The sequence below is a fragment of the Bufo gargarizans genome, chromosome 8, assembly GCF_014858855.1.
Source record: "Bufo gargarizans isolate SCDJY-AF-19 chromosome 8, ASM1485885v1, whole genome shotgun sequence".
Taxonomy (NCBI): Eukaryota; Metazoa; Chordata; class Amphibia; order Anura; family Bufonidae; genus Bufo; species Bufo gargarizans.
This window is the reverse complement of record NC_058087.1, coordinates 149,822,766-149,843,710: the sequence shown is the minus strand read 5'-3', so window position 1 is coordinate 149,843,710 and position 20,945 is coordinate 149,822,766. Positions and strand designations below refer to the sequence as shown.

Sequence of the window (20,945 nt, the reverse complement as noted above, 5' to 3'; positions counted from 1 at the left end):
TGCTTATTGTATAGTATAAGGACAGGAGAGAACACAGGATGGACAATCTTCTAATTGATATGAAACAGAAGAGTTTTCCATCAGTTTGTTTATGGGCTACTAAGCTTTTAAGATCTTTGCCTCAAATAAATTTTATCATGAAAATATTACAGAATTGCATCACCCTCTACTTACCTAAGAAGTATGTTCACTTTGGGAAACCCTTCCCACTTGTCACGACATTCAGGACACTCAGTCTTCTTTGAAGACACCCACCATAGGGCGAGACAATGTCTACAGAAGCTGTGACCACAGTTAAGGGTGGTGGGGTTCACCAATATATCATAGCAACAATTGCAGGAAAATTCACTAACAGATATGTTCCGGTCTAACTTCACTCCCGAGCTCCTCTCACAGTTGTCACTTCCTAACTTGACGTCCTCCTCCATGGCTGCCGTGCAGAGACTGTCAGCCACTCAGATAAGGAAGCTGGGTCTTCAAGACGATCATTGAAATCCTCAAGTTTTTATAAGCCCTGCAAAACAGCAGACAATTGCTTCATCCAGTATGTTCACGTGTGGCCACACACAGAGAATCTTGGTGCAAAGAATTTGTGTATATATATTTTTTTTATTATATTTTAGGACATGCCTATTACCCGCCTCTGTCCTTTTCTCAGGCTCTATAGGCAATGTCCGGATAACATCATGGCACATCTCACAGCAACTGATGAGGTGGTAGGAATAGAAAATAACGTTTTTTTTTTCTTTTCCTTTAGCACTTGGATGTCACCGTGCATCTTTAATACTGCAATAATTGTACATTGTATATTATTGACTTTGGTTTTTTCTTTGGTTATACCTGACGAGGCAGTAACTTTTGAGGCTAACCATTTTCTGTTTTCTATAGTTTAACACTTGACTGATCTATTAAAAGTTATGTTTTATTGGCAGTTTACTCAACATCTGGGGTTGTTATGTTAAAATTCTGGTGAAGTCTCCTGTTTTCAGATCAATACTACTGCACATTAGATCTTATTTTAAATCCATGGCAAAGATTGACATGCTGCAGATTTAAAGAGTAACTAAACTTTTAATTAACTTTTTGGTAAAATGTCCTAAATGCCCTAATAATACTTTTTGTAATATAGTTTATTAATGTTTTTTGTATTTTTTAATACACCTTTTCCTCCCTGAAGCGCACCTTTTTCTGTGCGCTTAAATAAAACCCATTTTTCTGCACACCACTGACTTCTCAGTGGTGTACGGAGTACGAACTCTACAGTTTATGAATGGGGCCACAGCGCATGTGGTACAGGCAGGAGCGCACATTGCTGCTCCTGCCTGTGCCCCTCACAGGTTTACTAAATCCTGGCATAGCAGACGGGACCTGTACCTATGTGCTATGCCAGGATTAGCTGAGTGGAGCGGCTCCTGCCTGTGCCTGCTTCGATAAGCTAAGAGCTGACATGCAGGACTTTTAGCTTAGCGAAAGAGGCACATGCTGGAGCCCCTCCGCTCAGCTAATCCTGGCATAGAAAATGGGTACAGAGTACCCATTTGGTATGCCAGCATTTAATAAACCGCTGGGGGAGCACAGGCAGGAGATGCAATTAGCGCTCCTGTTCGTACTCCATGCACTGCGGCCCTATTCATAGACTGAAGACACCGGACAGAGGGGGTGCAGAAAAGTGGATATTAGGCGCACAGAGAAAGGTGTCATTTAGGCCTCATGCACACGACCGTTGTGTCCCGTGTCCGTTGTTCCGTTTTCTGCGGACCTATTGACTTTCAATGGGTCCGTGGAAAACTCGGCTAATAGACCGTTTGTCATCCGTATCCGTGATCCGTGTTTCCAGTCCGTGAAAAAAATATGACCTGTCCTATTTTTTTCACGGACAACGGTTCGCGGACCCATTCAAGTCAATGGGTCCATGAAAAAACACGGAGGCACACAAGATTGTCATTCGTGTCCGTTTTTTTCCTATCATTTGCATGGCAAACTGGCAGATTTTTTTTTTAACTTTCCTTCATGTCTGGTGATCCTCCAAAAATAAAATGAAGACACATGGAAACAAAAACGGGCACGGATCACCAGAACCTCTTTTTTGCATGATGCCTTAGGGAGGGAAAAGTCTATTAAAAATTCTAAATGCATTAATAAAGTAGATTACAAAGTACAAACTGTCACAGGCCTCATTCACACCATATTTTTTTACTTTATGCTAAACGTGTGTATATATATATGTATATAATACACATACACACAATGGCTTGAAAATGGTCCCTTATGGACGTGCCGCGGTGTGTTTATTCTTCTGGCTATTGGACACTGTGGTTGAGTGTCGATACCGCTGGCACCCTACATCCGCTACAAGGAGTGCTGCCCTGAATTTACATTATATATATATATATATATATATATATATATATATATATATATATATATATATATATATATATATATATATATATATATATATCAGAAAAGGAGATTTGGCGGCACCAGTCTGTTGGCTCAGGTGCTGTGTCCAAAGGAATGAGCTTTCCACCTTGTAATATATGCAGAGAATCGGACAGCACTCCAAGACTTGAAAAAAGTAGAAATCTTTATTCACCCATGTGAAAAATAATTGCAACGTTTCAGCTCACAATCGAGCCTTTCTCAAGCTTGAGAAAGGCTCGATTGTGAGCTGAAACGTTGCAATTATTTTTCACATGGGTGAATAAAGATTTCTACTTTTTTCAAGTCTTGGAGTGCTGTCCGATTCTCTATATATATATATATATATATATATATATATATATATATATATATATATATATATATATATATATATATATATATATATATATATATATATATATAGACAATGGAAAAAAACGGACAGCACTCCAGACGGTTTCTTCAGTAAAGCAAGTGTCTTTAATCACCCATGTGGTGGCAGCAAAAAAGCAACGTTTCGGCTCTACATGAGCCTTTCTCAAGAAAGGCTTGAGAAAGGCTCATGTAGAGCCGAAACGTTGCTTTTTTGCTGCCACCACATGGGTGATTAAAGACACTTGCTTTACTGAAGAAACCGTCTGGAGTGCTGTCCGTTTTTTTCCATTGTCTATTAGTGGGTAAGCTCCAGTTACCGTACTCTGACTCTGCACCCGCTTTTTGTTTCACTAGTGGTGCTGCCGGTAGATTTTCATAATATATATATATATATATATATATATATATATATATATATATATATAATATATATATATATATATAATATATATACACACACATCAAAACTATAAATTAACACATGTGGAATTATATACATAACAAAAAAGTGTGAAACAACTGAAAATATGTCATATTCTAGGTTCTTCAAAGTAGCCACCTTTTGCTTTGATTACTGCTTTGCACACTCTTGGCATTCTCTTGATGAGCTTCAAGAGGTAGTCACCTGAAATGGTCTTCCAACAGTCTTGAAGGAGTTCCCAGAGATGCTTAGCACTTGGTGGCCCTTTTGCCTTCACTGCGGTCCAGCTCACCCCAAACCATCTCGATTGGGTTCAGGTCCGGTGACTGTGGAGGCCATGTCATCTGGGGCAGCACCCCATCACTCTCCTTCATGGTCAAATAGCCCTTACACAGCCTGGAGGTGTGTTTGGTTTCTTTGTCCTGTTGATAATAAATGATGGTCCAACTAAACGCAAAGCGGATGGAATAGCATGCCGCTGCAAGATGCTGTGGTAGCCATGCTGGTTCAGTATGCCTTCAATTTTAAATAAATTCCTAACAGTGTCACCAGCAAAGCACCCCCACACCATCACACCTCCTCCTCCATGCTTCACGGTGGGAACCAGGCATGTAGAGTCCATCCGTTCACCTTTTCTGCGTCGCACAAAGACACGGTGGTTGGAACCAAAGATCTCAAATTTGGACTCATCAGACCAAAGCACAGATTTCCACTGGTCTAATGTCCATTCCTTGTGTTCTTTAGCCCAAACAAGTCTCTTCTGCTTGTTGCCTGTCCTTAGCAGTGGTTTCCTAACAGATATTCTACCATGAAGGCCTGATTCACACAGTCTCCTCTTAACAGTTGTTCTAGAGATGTGTCTGCTGCTAGAACTCTGTGTGGCATTGACCTGGTCTCTAATCTGAGCTGCTGTTAACCTGCGATTTCTGAGGCTGGTGACTCGGATGAATTTATCCTCCGCAGCAGAGGTGACTCTTGGTCTTCCTTTCCTGGGGCGGTCCGTATGTGAGCCAGTTTCTTTGTAGCGCTTGATGGTTTTTGTGACTGCACTTGGGGACACTTTCAAAGTTTTCCCAATTTTTCGGACTGACTGACCTTCATTTCTTAAAGTAATGATGGCCACTTGTTTTTCTTTACTTAGCTGCTTTTTTCTTGCCATAATACAAATTCCAACAGTCTATTCAGTAGGAATATCAGCTGTGTATCCACCTGACTTCTCCACAACGCAACTGATGGTCCCAACCCCATTTATAAGGCAAGAAATCCCACTTATTAAACCTGACAGGGCACACCTGTGAAGTGAAAACCATTGCAGGTGACTACCTGCTGAAGCTCATCAAGAGAATGCCAAGAGTGTGCAAAGCAGTAATCAAAGCAAAAGGTGGCTACTTTGAAGAACCTAGAATATGACATTTTCAGTTGTTTCACACTTTTTTTGTTATGTATATAATTCCACACGTGTTAATTCATCGTTTTGATGGCTTCAGTGTGAATCTACAATTTTCATAGTCATGAAAATAAAGAAAACTCTTTGAATGAGAAGGTGTGTCCAAACTTTTGGTCTGTACTGTACATATATAATTTTTTTCCTAGTTTGCATTCCAGTCCATTATTTAATTGGACGGGAAAGCGTAAGGGTACTTTCACATCAGCGGAAGGGGAGTCCGGCAGGTACCCGCTGGGACAGCCTGCCGGACTCCCCTGCCGCTAGTATGAAACTACCCGAACTCCATACAGGAGAAGAAAAAAATAAAATAACTGATGCAGCACTTTCTGTTACAATCCACTAAAAGAAATTAATCAATTTAAAGCGATAGGCACATCTGTTAAACAGATTTCACTCATCTCCAATGCATCAATTCTAATGGATATGCTGCTGCTACCTGAGCAGTGCAGAGATCGACTGCAAATGCAGTACTGATGTCTGGGTACCCACAGAAGTAGAGGAGGTGCTCCTCCGTCCAAAGCTGCTGCCTCCACTTCTGGGGGTACCCAGAAATCGGCGGCGTACGTGCACTGCTCAGGTAGCAGCAGCAGCATATCCTCTGCTATCGCGCGAATGTTCAGAGCAATGGCGCAGGCACAAGACTGACAGGACCAAACAGGCAGAGGAGAGTCTCTTCAGCACCATGGCCAAAAGGCTGATGCCAAATGAATTAGATTCGCTAATCTTTAGAATGCATACCTCAGTATCCCCCCCATTTAACCGATTTTTTTTTTTTTTTTTTTTAAACACATCCCTTTCCAAAAGTTAGGCACAAAATTCAACCAATCACAGGTCACACAATCCAAACGCCATTTTTGCCCCCTATATTTGACATCAGTTTCCATAGACTGTGGGAATGGACTCAGTTCCGTGATAATTCCATGCTGGAAACGAAAATATGGTGCGAAAGCCTCCTTAAAGGGGTTGTCCTCTGAGGACATTCACTGGCCTCAGTGTTCATGTGAATAGTAACGGAAAACCATCACTTCCAGTTCAAAGGAGAAGAGAGCCGCTGCGCTGAATGGCCAACTTTTAAATGGTGAGTGATATTTTTTCACCTTCTTCTCTAGGGCTGGGAGATTAATCAAATAAGTTCCCCCTTTTATAGCCACGTGATTGCGTTTTAAAAAAAATTGAATAGCTAATTTTTTTTTGTCTGATGCGCTGCATCAGTGCATGCTGTATAGTTATCGATAATGGGATTCTTTGTCAAAGAGCCAAGCCGCGTTCCGCCCCGTAACATGACTGATAATGCTCCGTGCTTCTCGTGATCTTTTTACTACAAAATCACAGAGAGAAAGTTGTCACCGTGATTTTGTAATAAAAAGATCACAGAGAGGCAGGGAGCCAGTCACGTTAATGCTCCGCGTCTCTGCTGTCCGGAACGGGGCTTGGCTCTCTTTCATTTCACGCAGTGGATTACCCGCACGGCATCCGCTCATGTGAAAGAGCCCAAACCCTGACATGGGTGACCGGGACTGAAAAGACCTGCAACCAGTGACTATAGGCAGGCTCTCACTGTAACGGCCGGAAGGGAGATAACTCCAAGGTACTGAGGTACGCCTGAGTTCACACTTCAGTTATTGCGCGCCAAAACCAGGTGGGGGTCAAAAGCACGGAACAGGTGCAGATCTCTCCATTATACCTCATCTCGGAGTAGGCTTTACTGCTGGCCTATGGCCGTCCACCCCTGGTGGTCGTAACTAGGGTTGAGCGAATCGACGTCGGATGAAACATCCCAAGTCGATTCACATAAAACTCCGTTCCATCGCCGTACAGTATTAGAATGTATTGGCTCCGATGACCCGAAATTGCGACACTTCGTGTAATAACTTCATTTGTACTGTAAAAAAAAAAAAAAAAAACAGTTCCCAAACTCGGATTCAGTTCCAAGGTACCACAACTTCAGCTCATCTGTGCCAATACATTCTAATACTGTAGAGAGCTCCTGCTCTGTACAGTATTGGAACGAAGTTTTATGCGAATCGACTTCGGATGTTTAATCTGAAGTCGATTCGCTTATCCCTATTCGTAACCCCTGGAAACGAGCAGTGTATAATGTGAGGGAAAAATGAATTCAGCCAGCAAAGGAGGCAATATGGACAATCACAATACATTAGTAAGTGTCTTGTATTAACTTCCTCTACATGATAAATGCCATTTGCTGAAGTGAGACAACCCCTTTAAATTGTAAGTCAAGATTTTTTTCCTTTTTGCAGGACAGACTCTTTTTCTAGGTATTGATGCTCCATCTTCAGGATAGGTCATCAATTGTCTATCAGGGGAGATTCGACTCCTGACACCCTCCCCGATTATCTGTTCTCAGCAGCTGTGGCCCCAGAAGTACCGCTGTGGTCGGAGCCAGAAGCAGAAGGCTCCATCCACCGTGCTGTGGCCATCCTGGGGTACTGCATCTCAGCTCCCATTCAAGTGAATATAACCAAGACCGAGTGTGGAGCTGTAGCCAGAATTGCGATAGCTTGGGGTGGGCTTAACGGGCACAACACATCTGTGCTCCACACTGGTGCCCTCATCTTCTCTAGTACTGCACATATTGGCACAGGAAGAAACGTCCGTGGCTCCCGAGTTCACACTATGGCCAAAGGCCTGTTAGATTGAAAGATATGAGCCGGCTTATTCTTCCCCTCCAAAAAACAGACGCCACAGCGGAACCCATTACACGTCAATGGGGTTAATCAGGTGTCATTTATGTCATTATTTCTGTTATGAGATCACATCAACAGTGTGAACAGAGCCCGAGAAGAACTGCACAACCATCGAGGACATAAGCCTGATCTGCGGGCACCAAGTGCCCTGTATGGCTGGCACAATATTACAGTCGCAGGATCTCCTCCGTGATGGACCTGTGGCCAGGAGCCTCATGCACATGGATTTCATTTTAAAGGGGTATTACAGTTATGGAAAATTCTCCCCTATCTACAGGAGAGGGGATAACTATCAGATCGGTGGGGGTCCTACCACTGGGACCACCACCGATCACGAGAACGGGGGGCCCCCAGTACTCCATGGAGCCCGCCTTAAAACGGATAGAGAGGCATGCCGCTGTTCCATTCATGTCTATGGGAGCGCAGTCTGTCAATTTCAGAGGGGCTCCATTCTCATGATTGTTGAAGGTTCCAGTGGTAGGACCCCCACCAATCTGACAGTTTTCCCTTATCCCGTGGATAACTTACCATAAGGGAATACCCCGAATACTAATGAATGCATCCGTACTTCGTTCCGCAGCCCCGCAAAAAAGATAGAGCATGTCCTATACTTGTCTGTTCTGTGCACAAGGATAGGACATTTCCATTTAAAAAAAAGAGAAAGAAAATGGCTGCATGCGTACGGCCAGTATCCGAATTTTGCAGAACGCAAGACACATAGGGTCATGTGCATGAGACCTTAGGGCGAGGGTTACCATCTGTGGTGGCACAAACATCTATCTTTCCATGACACCTACATAGGACCGGCGAGGGATCCGCTACATCCGCATGGGACCGGCGAGGGATCCGCTACATCCGCATGGGACCGGCGAGGGATCCGCTACATCCGCATGGGACCGGCGAGGGATCCGCTACATCCGCATGGGACCGGCGAGGGATCCGCTACATCCGCATGGGACCGGCGAGGGATCCGCTACATCCGCATGGGACCGGCGAGGGATCCGCTACATCCGCATGGGACCGGCGAGGGATCCGCTACATCCGCATGGGACCGGCGAGGGATCCGCTACATCCGCATGGGACCGGCGAGGGATCCGCTACATCCGCATGGGACCGGCGAGGGATCCGCTACATCCGCATGGGACAGGCGAGGGATCCGCTACATCCGCATGGGACAGGCGAGGGATCCGCTACATCCGCATGGGACCGGCGAGGGGTCCGCTACATCCGCATGGGACCGGCGAGGGGTCCGCTACATCCGCATGGGACCGGCGAGGGATCCGCTACATCCGCATGGGACCGGCGAGGGGTCCGCTACATCCGCATGGGACCGGCGAGGGGTCCGCTACATCCGCATGGGACCGGCGAGGGGTCCGCTACATCCGCATGGGACCGGCGAGGGATCCGCTACATCCGCATGGGACAGGCGAGGGATCCGCTACATCCGCATGGGACAGGCGAGGGATCCGCTACATCCGCATGGGACAGGCGAGGGATCCGCTACATCCGCATGGGAACGGCGAGGGATCCGCTACATCCGCATGGGAACGGCGAGGGATCCGCTACATCCGCATGGGACTGATGTGTGGCATATCTGTGGCATGATAAACCCACGGCAGATGCTTCCCTCGTCCACACATTACTCTGGTGACATATGGTAGGTGCCAGCAAGAAGCTATAAATACTTGGAGCCGGGCAGCAGCAGCCTTCCTGCCCGCGGCCACCTACCTGGAGAAGAGGCAGTCACACTGGTGTCTGCTAGGCGCTGCCTCCGCCTGTCACCGGCAGGACACCAGATTATGTAACCAGTAAACACAATTACCTTGTTTCGCTTCCCTGGAAGCTCCCGAGGGTGCCGCCATCTTACCCAGCGTCAGCGGCTCACTGCTTCTCCTTCCGCCTGACATGCCCGGCTATTGGAAAGCTTCCGCGCATGCGCGCCCCGCCTGACAGGCTTGTGATTATCAGCTGTCAGACTAGGTCGAGGCTTGTGTGGTCACGTGGTACGGGCTGTCTCTTCCTCTTCTTCCCACCAAATCTTCAGGGCTGTTCACAAATGTAAATAATAAGGAAAACTTTGCGTTTTTGTTTTTCCCTCACTGCCTTCCTAGAGCCATAACTTTTTTCATTTTTCAGTTCACATAGCCCGATGAGGGCTTGTTTTTGTACTTTCTAATGCGACCATTATTCCCAATATTGCATAGGATGTACTGAGAAGCTGGAAAAAAATTCCAAATAGGGTGGAATTGGAAAAGAAATCAAATTCTACCACAGTTTTACCCCTTTTACTTTTTTATAGCGTTCACTATGTAGTAAAACTGACTTGTGCTTCTCATTGTTCAGGTCAGTACAAATCTGGCGATACCAGATATGTATAGTTTTTACTCAAAAAAAGAAAACGTAATAATTTTTTTTTTTTTTTCATAGCCATATTTTGACCTCCATAACTTTTTTATAGTTATGCCTACGGAGATGTGTGGGGGCATATAGTTTTGTGGGACGATCTGTAGTTTTTGATAATACCATTTTGGGGGTGTTTATGGCTTTTTAATCACTTTATATTCAATTTTTTGGTAGATAAAGTGATGAAAAAACTGCGAATTGGCCATTTTTTTTTTCCGTTACACCATTCACTGCATGGGATAACTTTTTTTATATTATAACCAACGACGTATATAGAGAAGTAAGGGCTCCATAGCAAGGATCAAACCAGCTCCCTCACACACACACAGGACAGAAGGGTTTCTGTCCAAGGCCTCATGCACACGACTGTGGTGTGTTTTGCGGTCCGCAAATCATAGATCCGCAAAACACTGATGGCGTCTGTGCGCGTTCCGCAATTTGCAGAACGGCATGGACAGCCTTTAATATAACTGCCAATTCTTGTCCGCAAAGCGCGGACAAGAATAGGACATGTTATTTTTTTTTTTTTTGCGGGGCCACGGAACGGAGCAACGGATGCGGACAGCACACGGAGTGTTGTCCGTATCTTTTGCGGCCCAATTGAAGTGAATGGGTCCGCATCCAAAACTGCGGCACTGATGTGGACCTAACAACGGCCGTGTGCATGAGGCCTAAACCCCTTTCAATGACACTTGGGCAATTTTTTTCCACTGCCTCATTTGCTAAAAGTTGTTCCTTTACGCTGGGTTCACACCTGAGCGTTCTGAAAGGAGCGCTCTGTATGCACGATTGTACCGGCGTTTGCAATCGCGCATACAGAGACAAGCGAACGCCCATTGTTGCGTGTTCCCGAAAGTCCATGTACGGGAACGCGCGACAAGACGCCCCAAAGAAGCTCATGTACTTCTTGCGGCGTCGGGCGTTTTACACCGCGATCGTACGCGCTGTAAAACGCCCAGGTGAGAACCATGCCGATAGGGAAGCATTGGTTTCTCCTTGTTGAGCGTTTTACAGCGCGTAGGAACGCGCTGTAAAACGCTCAGGTGTGAACCCAGCCTTAGAGCAGGGATGCTCAACCTGCGGCCCTTCAGCTGTTGTAAAACTACAACTCCTTCTGTAGGCTGAGGCTAGGTCTACACGACGACATTTGTCGCGCGACATTTTGTTGCACCAATGTCGCGCGACAATTTTTATAATGGCAGTCTATGGTGTCGCACTGCAACATGCAACATGCTGCGACTGCGATGCAACAGTCGCAGAAAATCCATTCAAGATGGATTTTTCTGTGACTGTCGCGTCGCAGTCGCAACATGTCGCATGTTGCAGTGCGACACCATAGACTGCCATTATAAAAATTGTCGCGCGACATTAGTGCAACAAAATGTCGCGCGACAACTGTTGCGCCCTATCTGTCGCGCGACTTTTTGTTGCGCGACAAATGTCGTCGTGTAGACCTAGCCTGATAGCTGTAGGCTGTCCAGGAATGATGGGAGTTGTAGTTTTGCAACAGCTGGAGGGCCACAGGTTGAGCATGCCTGCTTTAGAGGGTAGAGTCCTGACCAAGTTTTCACCCCTAGAATAAGAGGGGATGATCCCAACTGGGCTGCCACTGTGGTAGTTACGCCCCTGATTATAATAGTATGGGCATTTTCGCACATGCCAATGCTCATTATATTTTTGTTATTGTTTATTTTGATTTCAGGGAAAGGGGGGTGATTTTAATTTGTATATTTTTTTTATATTTTGCAAAACTTTTTTTTTCTTTTTGTTAGGTCCCCAAGTGGACCACAACTTGCATTCATCAGACTGCAACTTGTACAGAATAATGGAATTTTCTTCATTATGCTTTACTGAAATTGCTATATCCCAGTTCAGTGATGTCACCTGCTGGCCTGAACTGGGATATACTAATAATGAGCCTGGAAGCCTTCCCTGATCTCTGCCAGGGGGCAGTGCGCGCGTCTGAGTTTTAGCCCTCTCAGACGCCATGGAGTGCAGGGGCTATTACAGACTGGCATAAAGAGATGATCTTTGATAAATGACCCCCAATGCATGTCTATGGGACAAAAACACCAGAAAATAAGAGGAATAAAATACAAAACCCTGGTTTAATAGAGTGCAGTGCCCCAGACCTGGTTTGGTTTGTTATATACTGTCTGTAATGTTAATGCTATGTACTGCACGCTCAGTTGTTCCAGCATGAGGCAGGCATGGCCAGAGTTAACATTCCTGGCCTAACCCTCTCTGGAGCTCAGGGTGTGGGCTGCCTCCACCCCTTAGTTCCAAAAGTTTTTAGTCAGAGTAGTAGAGAGGGAGGAAGAAGGAGCAGTCTCTATGTGCTCCTCTCCCATATACTCCAAGCTCCAGGGGATGCAAGAACTAAATGGTGAGAATTTGTATGGCTATAGCAAGAGAGGGAGACAGTAAGTTAACACAGTTTAAGGTGATCCAGACCCTGCTGCTGCAGAGGGATATCAAGTTAAGACACCCTGTATACTCTAGTATAGTGGGCACTACCACCACAGTTAGCTATTAGCCAGAGATCACTACAGCAGATATTTTAGCCAGAGTAATCTGAGGGCCAATGCAGTATTAATCTGTTTAGCTGGTACTGGGACATCTGGGAGGACTTTGCATTTTATACAAACTACTGCTGAATGTACTAGAACAAATCCTACATACAGTAAAGAGAGACTGTCGTTAAGTTTCATCTGGCCTGGTCTCTGACTCTTTTAATGGCACATGGTGGCAATTGTATTTCTATCACATGCCCTGCCTAGCACCAACATGGACATTAACACCATTGGCATCCCCTAACTACCATCAGGCAGGGAGCCCACAGCTACAAGGAAGTGCCCCGAGGGAACAAAGGGCACCCCTCTTTACTGCACCAACCACAGGGAGCAAAGGCCTGAGGGAGTACACAGTGACACATCATCATCAGGGCCACTACCATTCCCATCCTCTGCTCCGGCTCCTAGGGCGCTCACTGCATTAAATGGCTTCACAAATAGGAGGGCCCTCTGTACTTTAATACCAAGTGGCCAAGCTGCTGTGGACCCTTGGAGAGACTGTTTTATTGTCCTTAAGGACTTATTTGACGCTACTGTTTTGGATCTGGTCAAGATACCAGGTAGGTTGATGTACTGCTCCAAATTAGTAGATATTGTCTTTACGTGCACGGAGGAATTAAGCAAAGACACTCACGCTGGGGTCAAAGCAAAATCTCTAGTTTATTGTGAGTGTTCATACAGAATATACCCCCCCGGTGGGAGGTGACTGAGTGTGGTGCATTTTTATTGGTTATTGGCAAGCAATAGCAAGTATTTAATGGGTTAATCTTACACTTCTTTTCCATCAGGCTGACTTAAGATATCAGCTAGGATCGCAGCTATGCAGCCCCCTCACTGACATGTACATAGGGCTTTGGAATGCGCTCCTTCCCCCCTCCTATATTCAAGATAGTGGGAAAGCTGTGTGCGTGCCTGGTGGTACATCCAGGAAGCAGGGTTTTTCTACTAAGCTGTGTCTGAGCAGTGTAACACAAGTGTATATAGAACAAGCAAGTATCCATACTGTTTCAATAGTTCATAACAGTCCCCCCTTGGAAACTTGATTGTAGGCTATCCCTTAGGGCTGCAACGATTAATCGACGTTATCGATAATATTCGATAACGGGATTCGTTGTCAACGAATCCCGTTATTGAATAATCGTCCGATTCGTTGCTATGCGGGCGGAAGCAGGCAGTCAGGCTCTATGCCTGCGGGTCCTTGAACTTTAAATCACTGCATCTTTATTACCTTACAATGAAGCTCCAGTAAGAGGCAGAGCGGGCGGCGGCGTAACGCCACTTACTCATGTGACCTGCATGCTCCGCCTGCTTTATTCATAAAGTGGGCGGAGCAGGCGCGTCACGTGAGTAAGTGACGTTACACCGCCGCCCGCTCTGCCTGTTACTGGAGCTTCACTGTAAGGTAATAAAGATTCTGTGATTTAAAGTTACTGCCGGTTAATGAATACTGCTGTGAGCAGCGGGGCCGGGGCTGTTATTGGGAGGGGGATCTGTGGATGGCACTGTTATGGGGAGGGGGATCTGTGGATGGCACTGTTATGGGGAGGGGGATCTGTGGATGACACTGCTATGGGGGAGATCTGTGGATGACACTGTTATGGGGAGGGGTATCTGTGGATGACACTGCTATGGGGGAGATCTGTGGATGACACATACAGCATAAGATGCTATATAGTGTAATCCATAGATCCCCCCCATAGCATGGTCATCCACAGGTCCCCCTCCCGATAACAGTGTCATCCAAAGATCTCCCTCCCCATAACAGTGCCATCCACAGATCCCCCTCCCCATAACAGTGCCATCCACAGATCCCCCTCCCCATAACAGTGCACAGATCCCCCTCCCCATAACAGTGCCATCCACAGATCCCCCTCCCCATAACAGTGCACAGATCCCCCTCCCCATAACAGTGCCATCCACAGATCCCCTCCATAACAGTGCCATCCACAGATCCCCCATAACAGTGCTATCCACAGACCCCCCCATAACAGTGTCATCCACAGATCCCCCATAACAGTGTCATCCACAGATCCCCCATAACAGTGTCATCCACAGATCCCCCATAACAGTGTCATCCACAGATCCCCCATAACAGTGCCATCCACAGATCCCCCATAACAGTGCCATCCACAGATCTCTATAACAGTGCAATCCACAGATCCTTCATAACAGTGCCATCCACAATTTGTTTTAATATAGCCTTTGAACATAATTTTTCCAGTAAAATTTGGTGTTTTTTCCCTGATTAATTGATAAAATTATCGACAACTAATCGATTTTTCAAATAATCGTTAGCTGCAGCCCTACTATCCCTACATAACGAATCCACTTGGTATACCCTTCGTATCCTCTTCACCCGCAGTGGCGACAACTTATCTCTAATAGATAAGCTCCCGGTTTCAGGGCTTATGGTAGTACCCCGGGATTCATCTTACCCTATCGCTGCACGGCATCATAGCGAGGAGGGGGAACCGTGTTGAATGGCGTTTCCTTTTGTTCTTCCTCATCGTAGAGAAGCATGATAGGTTGCTCATTAGTGTTCTTCATTCTTTTTGAAAGGCGGGTCACACAAGTAAGAACAAGCTTAATTACCATGTATATCACCAATAGTATTAGGGCTACCTGTAATATTCCTTGGACAATTCCCATGAGCCAACCCCCAATACCTTTAAACCAGTTGGTTGGGTTAAGGAAGGAGAAGGTATCAGACCACCATGTATCTTTATCAGCTTTATGTGCGTCCAGCCATTTATCCCTTAGATCCGCCATTTTCTCTAGACCCACCTTAACTTGCAAATTACCCTGCGGGTCTATGTAATGGCAACAAGCGGGTCCCACAACCTGGCACATACCTCCATCTTTAGCTGTAACATAGTCTAGAACTAATGTGTGTTGGTTGGTGACATTGATCAACTGGTTCTGCACGATGTTCGAGGTATTCATAAGTCTCATCACTTCCCATATTTGATCATCTAGATAATCAGTTGCTACCACCAAATGATCCCACATCTGCACTATCATGGGATATATGAAAAGGGTACTGAGAACTTTATTGGGAATGCTCATTTCTACAACATGTAGCTTACCATTTGGTCTGGGTGTGTTATCTTTGGCCCTACGGTACAAGGTGTGTTTAGGAATAGCATTTATGTCAATTTCAGAGTGTGGTACTATAAAGGTGGCAGGAGTAAGCCTGGCAACGGTGCACAGTGAAGTTCTCGGACAAACATTTGTACACTTTGTGTCCACAAACTAAGTATTATGTCCTCTGGAACTGCCACTTCTGTGCTATTGAACAATTGGGTAATTCATTTGGCTAATTTTTCCTTTTGCCAGCTCATATCCTTTTAATTGACCTTCGGTGGTGTTGGCTAATATACCTGTGATAAGGTCCTGTACAGTACGGTGGATACAGGGTAGGTATTTTCTGTTAAAGACATCTACACCGGGGGGCGTGGCCAACTGCCGACATGAGCGCACGCACTTGAGCTCTGCTCCGTACCCCGATCTAAATCCTTCAGCATCCTGACATTCTGGCTGCACAGAAGGACGAGTGGCAGGTGCAGAGGAGAAAGAAAAGACCTGGGAGGACTGACATGGGTCCCAGCAAGGCACAATCGGCGGCTGAAAAGCTGAAAGAATACGTCCGGCAAGAGGCCCAAAATGGCGCCGCTGGTCCTGCTACGCCGCGTGCGGCGGTGACGAGAGGTCAGGCAGCGCTGCAGACGGAAGCGGAGGGAGTGGAGGAGCCGGAGGTGACACTTAAGACTGTTTCTCATCAGCTCCTCTCTGCGATTTCTACCTGCCAGACGTCCCTTACCTGCAAGATTGAGGAGGTGAAGGTGGATCTGGGCCTTCTCAGACAGGACGTGCAGCAGCTCAGAGAACGGGTGCGCCACACGGAGGACAGGGTCTCTGCTCTGGAGGACTTTACCAGGCCGCTAGCAGGCAGGCTACAGGCTGTGGAGAGGTCTGTTGGCCTTTGGCAGCAAAAATGCGACGACCTCGAAAACAGGGCCAGGCGCAATAACGTAAGGATCCTGGGGCTACCTGAGAGGGCGGAAGGCTCAGACCCGGCCACTTTCCTGGAACTCTGGTTCAAGGCACAGTTCCCAGATGCGCCATTTTCTGGTGCCTACGCAGTTGAGCGAGCTCACCGGGTTCCCGCCAGGCCTCCCCCCCTGGGGCTCCCCCTAGGCCTCTGCTGGCGCGACTGCTTAATTGGAAGGACAGAGATCTGATCCTAGGGCAAGCAAGAAACAAGCGGGATATTAAACATGAAGGCGCGAATATATCACTATTTCCTGATTTCTCAGCGGAGCTGCAAAAGAAGAGGGCTACCTTCATCTCTATCAAGCGGCGCCTCCGTGATATGAATCTGCAGTACTCCATGGCCTATCCGGCGCGCCTCAGGGTGGTAGATGGCGAGAAAACAGTCTTTTTCGTGGACCCTAAGGAGGCGGAAGAATGGATCTCCAAGAGGCCAAGCCGTCCGGATCCGCGCTGAGGACTCTATATTTTGGGACAGCTACAGCCCTCCGGAGCGGTAACGTTATGTTTTATAGGGGCATCTATGACTCTGGTGCCATAACTTGTCTTATGGAATTGCCCCATGTTGAGCACAGCTGCGGACACGTTGCCTGCAGAGCATCCTTATGCATGCGCTATTGGGACTGTGACTGTCCGTTTTATCCCCCTTGTCACGCTCCTGATGTCTGTTCCCCCCCCTCCCTGTGTCCCCTTTCCCCCTTCTAGTCTTGATTTATGTTATTCGCTATAACCAGATATGTCTCATTGATATGGGGTTGAGCGGATACCTGCATAGGTTTTTCATCTTCATGCACTATGCAGGTCCCCGATACATCAGCCATGAAACGGGATGACAGAGATGTCACCGACTACAGAGTCACTTATTCAGTCGTTATTTTGTTATTAAGTTGTAAATGGTTTATACTGTTAAAGGCATGGTACGTGAGAAATGAGGTGGCACCACGTGGGGTGTGCATGAGATGGTCGGAGGTGGGCAGCCACGGTTCATGTGCAGGAAGGTGGATGTATTGCATGGAGACTAGATTACTATATCACCATGGCTGATCTCAAAGTTATGTCGTGGAATGTTAGGGGGCTGGGTGATCCGAAGAAGAGAATTTCTGTATTCTCCCATGTCAGGCAGTTTGGTCCTCATATCCTGGGCTTGCAAGAAACTCATTTAACCCCAGAGACAGGCAACAGGATTAAAAAGCCTTGGGTTCAATGGTCAATGAATGCATATGGGTCCACACATTCTAGAGGGGTCGCTTTGCTGGTCCACAGGAGCATCAGGTGGGAGGTTCAGCGCTCGGTTGCGGACCCTGAAGGCCAATACATCCTGGTGTATGCCTTCATTAACTGCGCCCCATACATTGTGATTAACATCTACAACCCCCCCCCCGGCTACTACAACCATATTCCAGGTGGTGATGGGCTTTGCGGCGCAATACCCCAATGCCAAATTTATTTGCATGGGCGACTTTAACCTAGTAATGCACGAAGATAGGGACAGGTTCCGTTCTGGGGACAGAGTGGGTGGTTACACTCCGGGAGATACCACTATGGCTAGAATTGCATCTGAGCTTGGGTGGCTAGATATGTGGAGATTGCGAAATCCCCTTCAGAGGGAGTATTCTTGCTTCACCCCCGCTAGGGGCGCACTATCCAGAATAGACTATATTTTTGGCAGCGCTGCTGTATACACGGATCTTGGTAGTATTGAATACGGTGCACAGGGACCCTCGGACCATGCTCCGGTTTTAGCTCAATTTACTCTATACAACGGCATTGGGCAGAGTGTAAAGATGCGTATTCACCCTTTTTGGTTGTCTTTGCTGTCTTCTAATGATAGAGTCCCTGATCAGCTCCAGGTGTTCCTTGCTATGCAGGACGAGATGACTGACGGACTGCTGCTCTGGGAGACACTGAAGGCCTATCTGAGAGGGTGCCTTAAGTCATCTATTTCTTATATTAAGAAGGATTCTGCGCGTAAGGAATTAGAGCTACATTCTAATTGTAAGGCGGCTGAGAACTCTTTCAGGTCTAATCCCACGGATGCAAATAGGCAGGACTGGATGCTGAAAGGCAGGCTGTATATGACGCATCTCAGGGAAAAGAGCGAGCGCAAGCTGTTCTTCTTGAAGCAACAGAACTTTGAACTGGGCAGCCAAGCTGGCAAACTACTGGCTCATGTGGTACGTAATAACAGCATGTCTCCCCCGATTATTAGGATAAAGGACGCAGCTGGGGTGGTGGTGGAATCGGTGGGGGGCATTCTAAACAGATTTAAGGGCTTCTACCAGGATCTTTATAGTTCAGCGGCTCAATACTCTGCTCGAGAATTGAGGGCCTATCTGGATCAGGTCGTGCATCCGCAACTTAGTGAGGAGGACAGGACTATATTGGAGGCTGACATATCGCTAGAGGAAATTCAGATAGCCATGTCGGAGCTACCCACTGGGAAAGCACCTGGCCCTGACGGGATCCCAGTGGAGGTTTACAGGAAATACAGTGAGGTTCTAGGGCCTGAGCTCCTTAAACTTTACCAGTCGGCTCAGCAGAAGCGTAGACTCCCGGATTCGATGTATGATGCCACCATAGTGGTGATTCTCAAGCCGGACAAGGACCCCTTGGAGTGCGGGTCGTACAGGCCGATATCACTCCTAAATTTGGATTATAAAATTCTTACAAGACTGATCGCCTCCAGACTGAACAAAGTGATAGCCACTGTTATACATAGAGACCAGTCGGGGTTCATACCGGGACGATCAACGTCTGATAACATCAGAAGGGCGCAGGTTGTAGCTCAGGTAGGAGTGGCGGGGGATAAGCGCTGGGCCATGGCATCTCTTGACACTGCCAAGGCCTTTGATTCTGTGGAGTGGGTGTTTCTTTTAGAGGTGCTACGCTGTTTTGGTTTTGGCCCTAGGTTTATCGAATGGGTGGAAATTCTGTACCATCTCCCTAAAGCTAATATACTGGTAAATGGCTCGATGTCTGAATCCTTTAGCCTCCACAGGGGAACCAGACAGGGCTGCCCCCTGTCACCACTTTTGTTTGCCATAGCCATTGAGCACCTTGCTTTGAGAACTCGGCAGGATCAGGTCTTTAAAGGGATCTCTATGGGCGACAGAACGGACAAGGTCGGACTCTATGCGGATGATCTCCTCCTTTTTATGGACGAGCCCGAGACGACACTCCCTAGAGCGATTGATATAATTGGCGAATTTGGAAGGTTCTCGGGCTTGCACATAAATTGGACGAAATCGGCACTCATGCCCCTGTGGTCGCACACGTGGCCTCCTCAGTATTGTAATCTGCCAGTTGTGGACTCCTTCAAATATTTAGGTATTGTGATCACCAGGGATCCCCAGTTGGCGTACTCCCTGAACATTGCTCCTCTGGAGACCCTGTTTATGGATAGATTCAGGACATGGCAGAACCTACCGCTCTCCATTATGGGTAGATTAAATCTGGTTAAGATGACACTTTTGCCCAAAGGGCTGTATCTGCTGGCGCATGCGTGCACCCCGGTACCGCAGGGCTTTTTTGCTCGCATCCATTCGTCTGTGGCTAAATTTGTGTGGGGGGGGGCCAGACGGAAGCTGTCTCTCCAGGTTCTCCAGAGGCCCAAGCTAGAAGGTGGCGCTGCTTTACCTGACTTCTTCCTCTATTACCTGGCTGGGCAGCTGAGGTTCCTTATACCTTGGGTTCAGCAGCTGGACTTGCCCAATGCAGAACACTATCTCAGGGAGTACTTGGGCCTTTCCTCTCTGTGGCCGGTTTTGGAAGGGCCGCGTTTCATATCCATGCGCTTGCTTCCCATACATAGAATGGCCCATCAGGTATGGTCAGCTGCGAAGCTGAGATCGTTCAGAGACATTCCGGATGACATTCCTCTGTGGGACAATCCCATGTTTGCCCATTTGAAAGATCTGGAGGGAGCCAGATGGTGGAAGCTTCAGGGCGTTAACAAATTGAGCGATTTATACACTAATGGCAGCTTGTGCTCCTCCTCTCAACTGCAAGAAAAGTTCGAATTGCCTCGCTCCTTCCTTTTCAGATATTTACAGCTAAGGCACGCGCTGGCGGCACAGTTTGGGTCGGGGGGTCGCAAAATCTCTAATTATCCCCTGATAGGTGTCCTCAGGTCGCAGGGACCGAGAGGTATCATCTCTGTTCTCTATACGCACCTGCTCAACAACCGGACACTGATGAACCCCCTTGCTGTTGAAGGGAAATGGAAAATCTCCATCCCCTCCCTATCAGCGGATGATTGGAATGAGGCACTGCTGTCTCCAACACGGGTATCCCCGTCGGTCACTAATAGGCTGATTCAACTGTTTATTTTGCATAGAAGCTATCTTACACCTGTCCGATTGCATAAAATGGGCAGATTGTCACATAGTAGGTGCCACAGATGTCATCAAGACGGGGCAGACTTCTGGCATCTCATATGGGACTGCTCGTACTTAAAGAGCTTCTGGGAAGCTGTGGTTGGGGTGCTATCTGCAATAGTTCCAAATACAGTTCCGCTATGCCCTAAGAGCTGCCTACTCGGCATCCTA

At 47.0% G+C, this 20,945-nt stretch overlaps 1 protein-coding gene across 2 annotated transcripts in view; it reads right to left on the bottom strand.

Annotated features, from left to right (window-relative positions):
• LOC122945152 (bifunctional apoptosis regulator-like) overlaps positions 1-9,312 on the bottom strand; it is a 34,026-nt gene extending 24,714 nt beyond the window's left edge. For both annotated transcript variants that reach the window (XM_044304065.1, XM_044304066.1), the window contains exons 1-2: positions 9,195-9,312; positions 175-514 (exon numbers count right to left, since the gene is read on the bottom strand). In XM_044304065.1, coding sequence (XP_044160000.1) covers positions 175-428 — 254 coding nt within the window. In that variant the 5' untranslated portion in view covers positions 429-514; positions 9,195-9,312. The remainder of the gene's footprint in view (positions 1-174; positions 515-9,194) is intronic.
• Between the last annotated feature and the right edge of the window lie 11,633 nt (positions 9,313-20,945).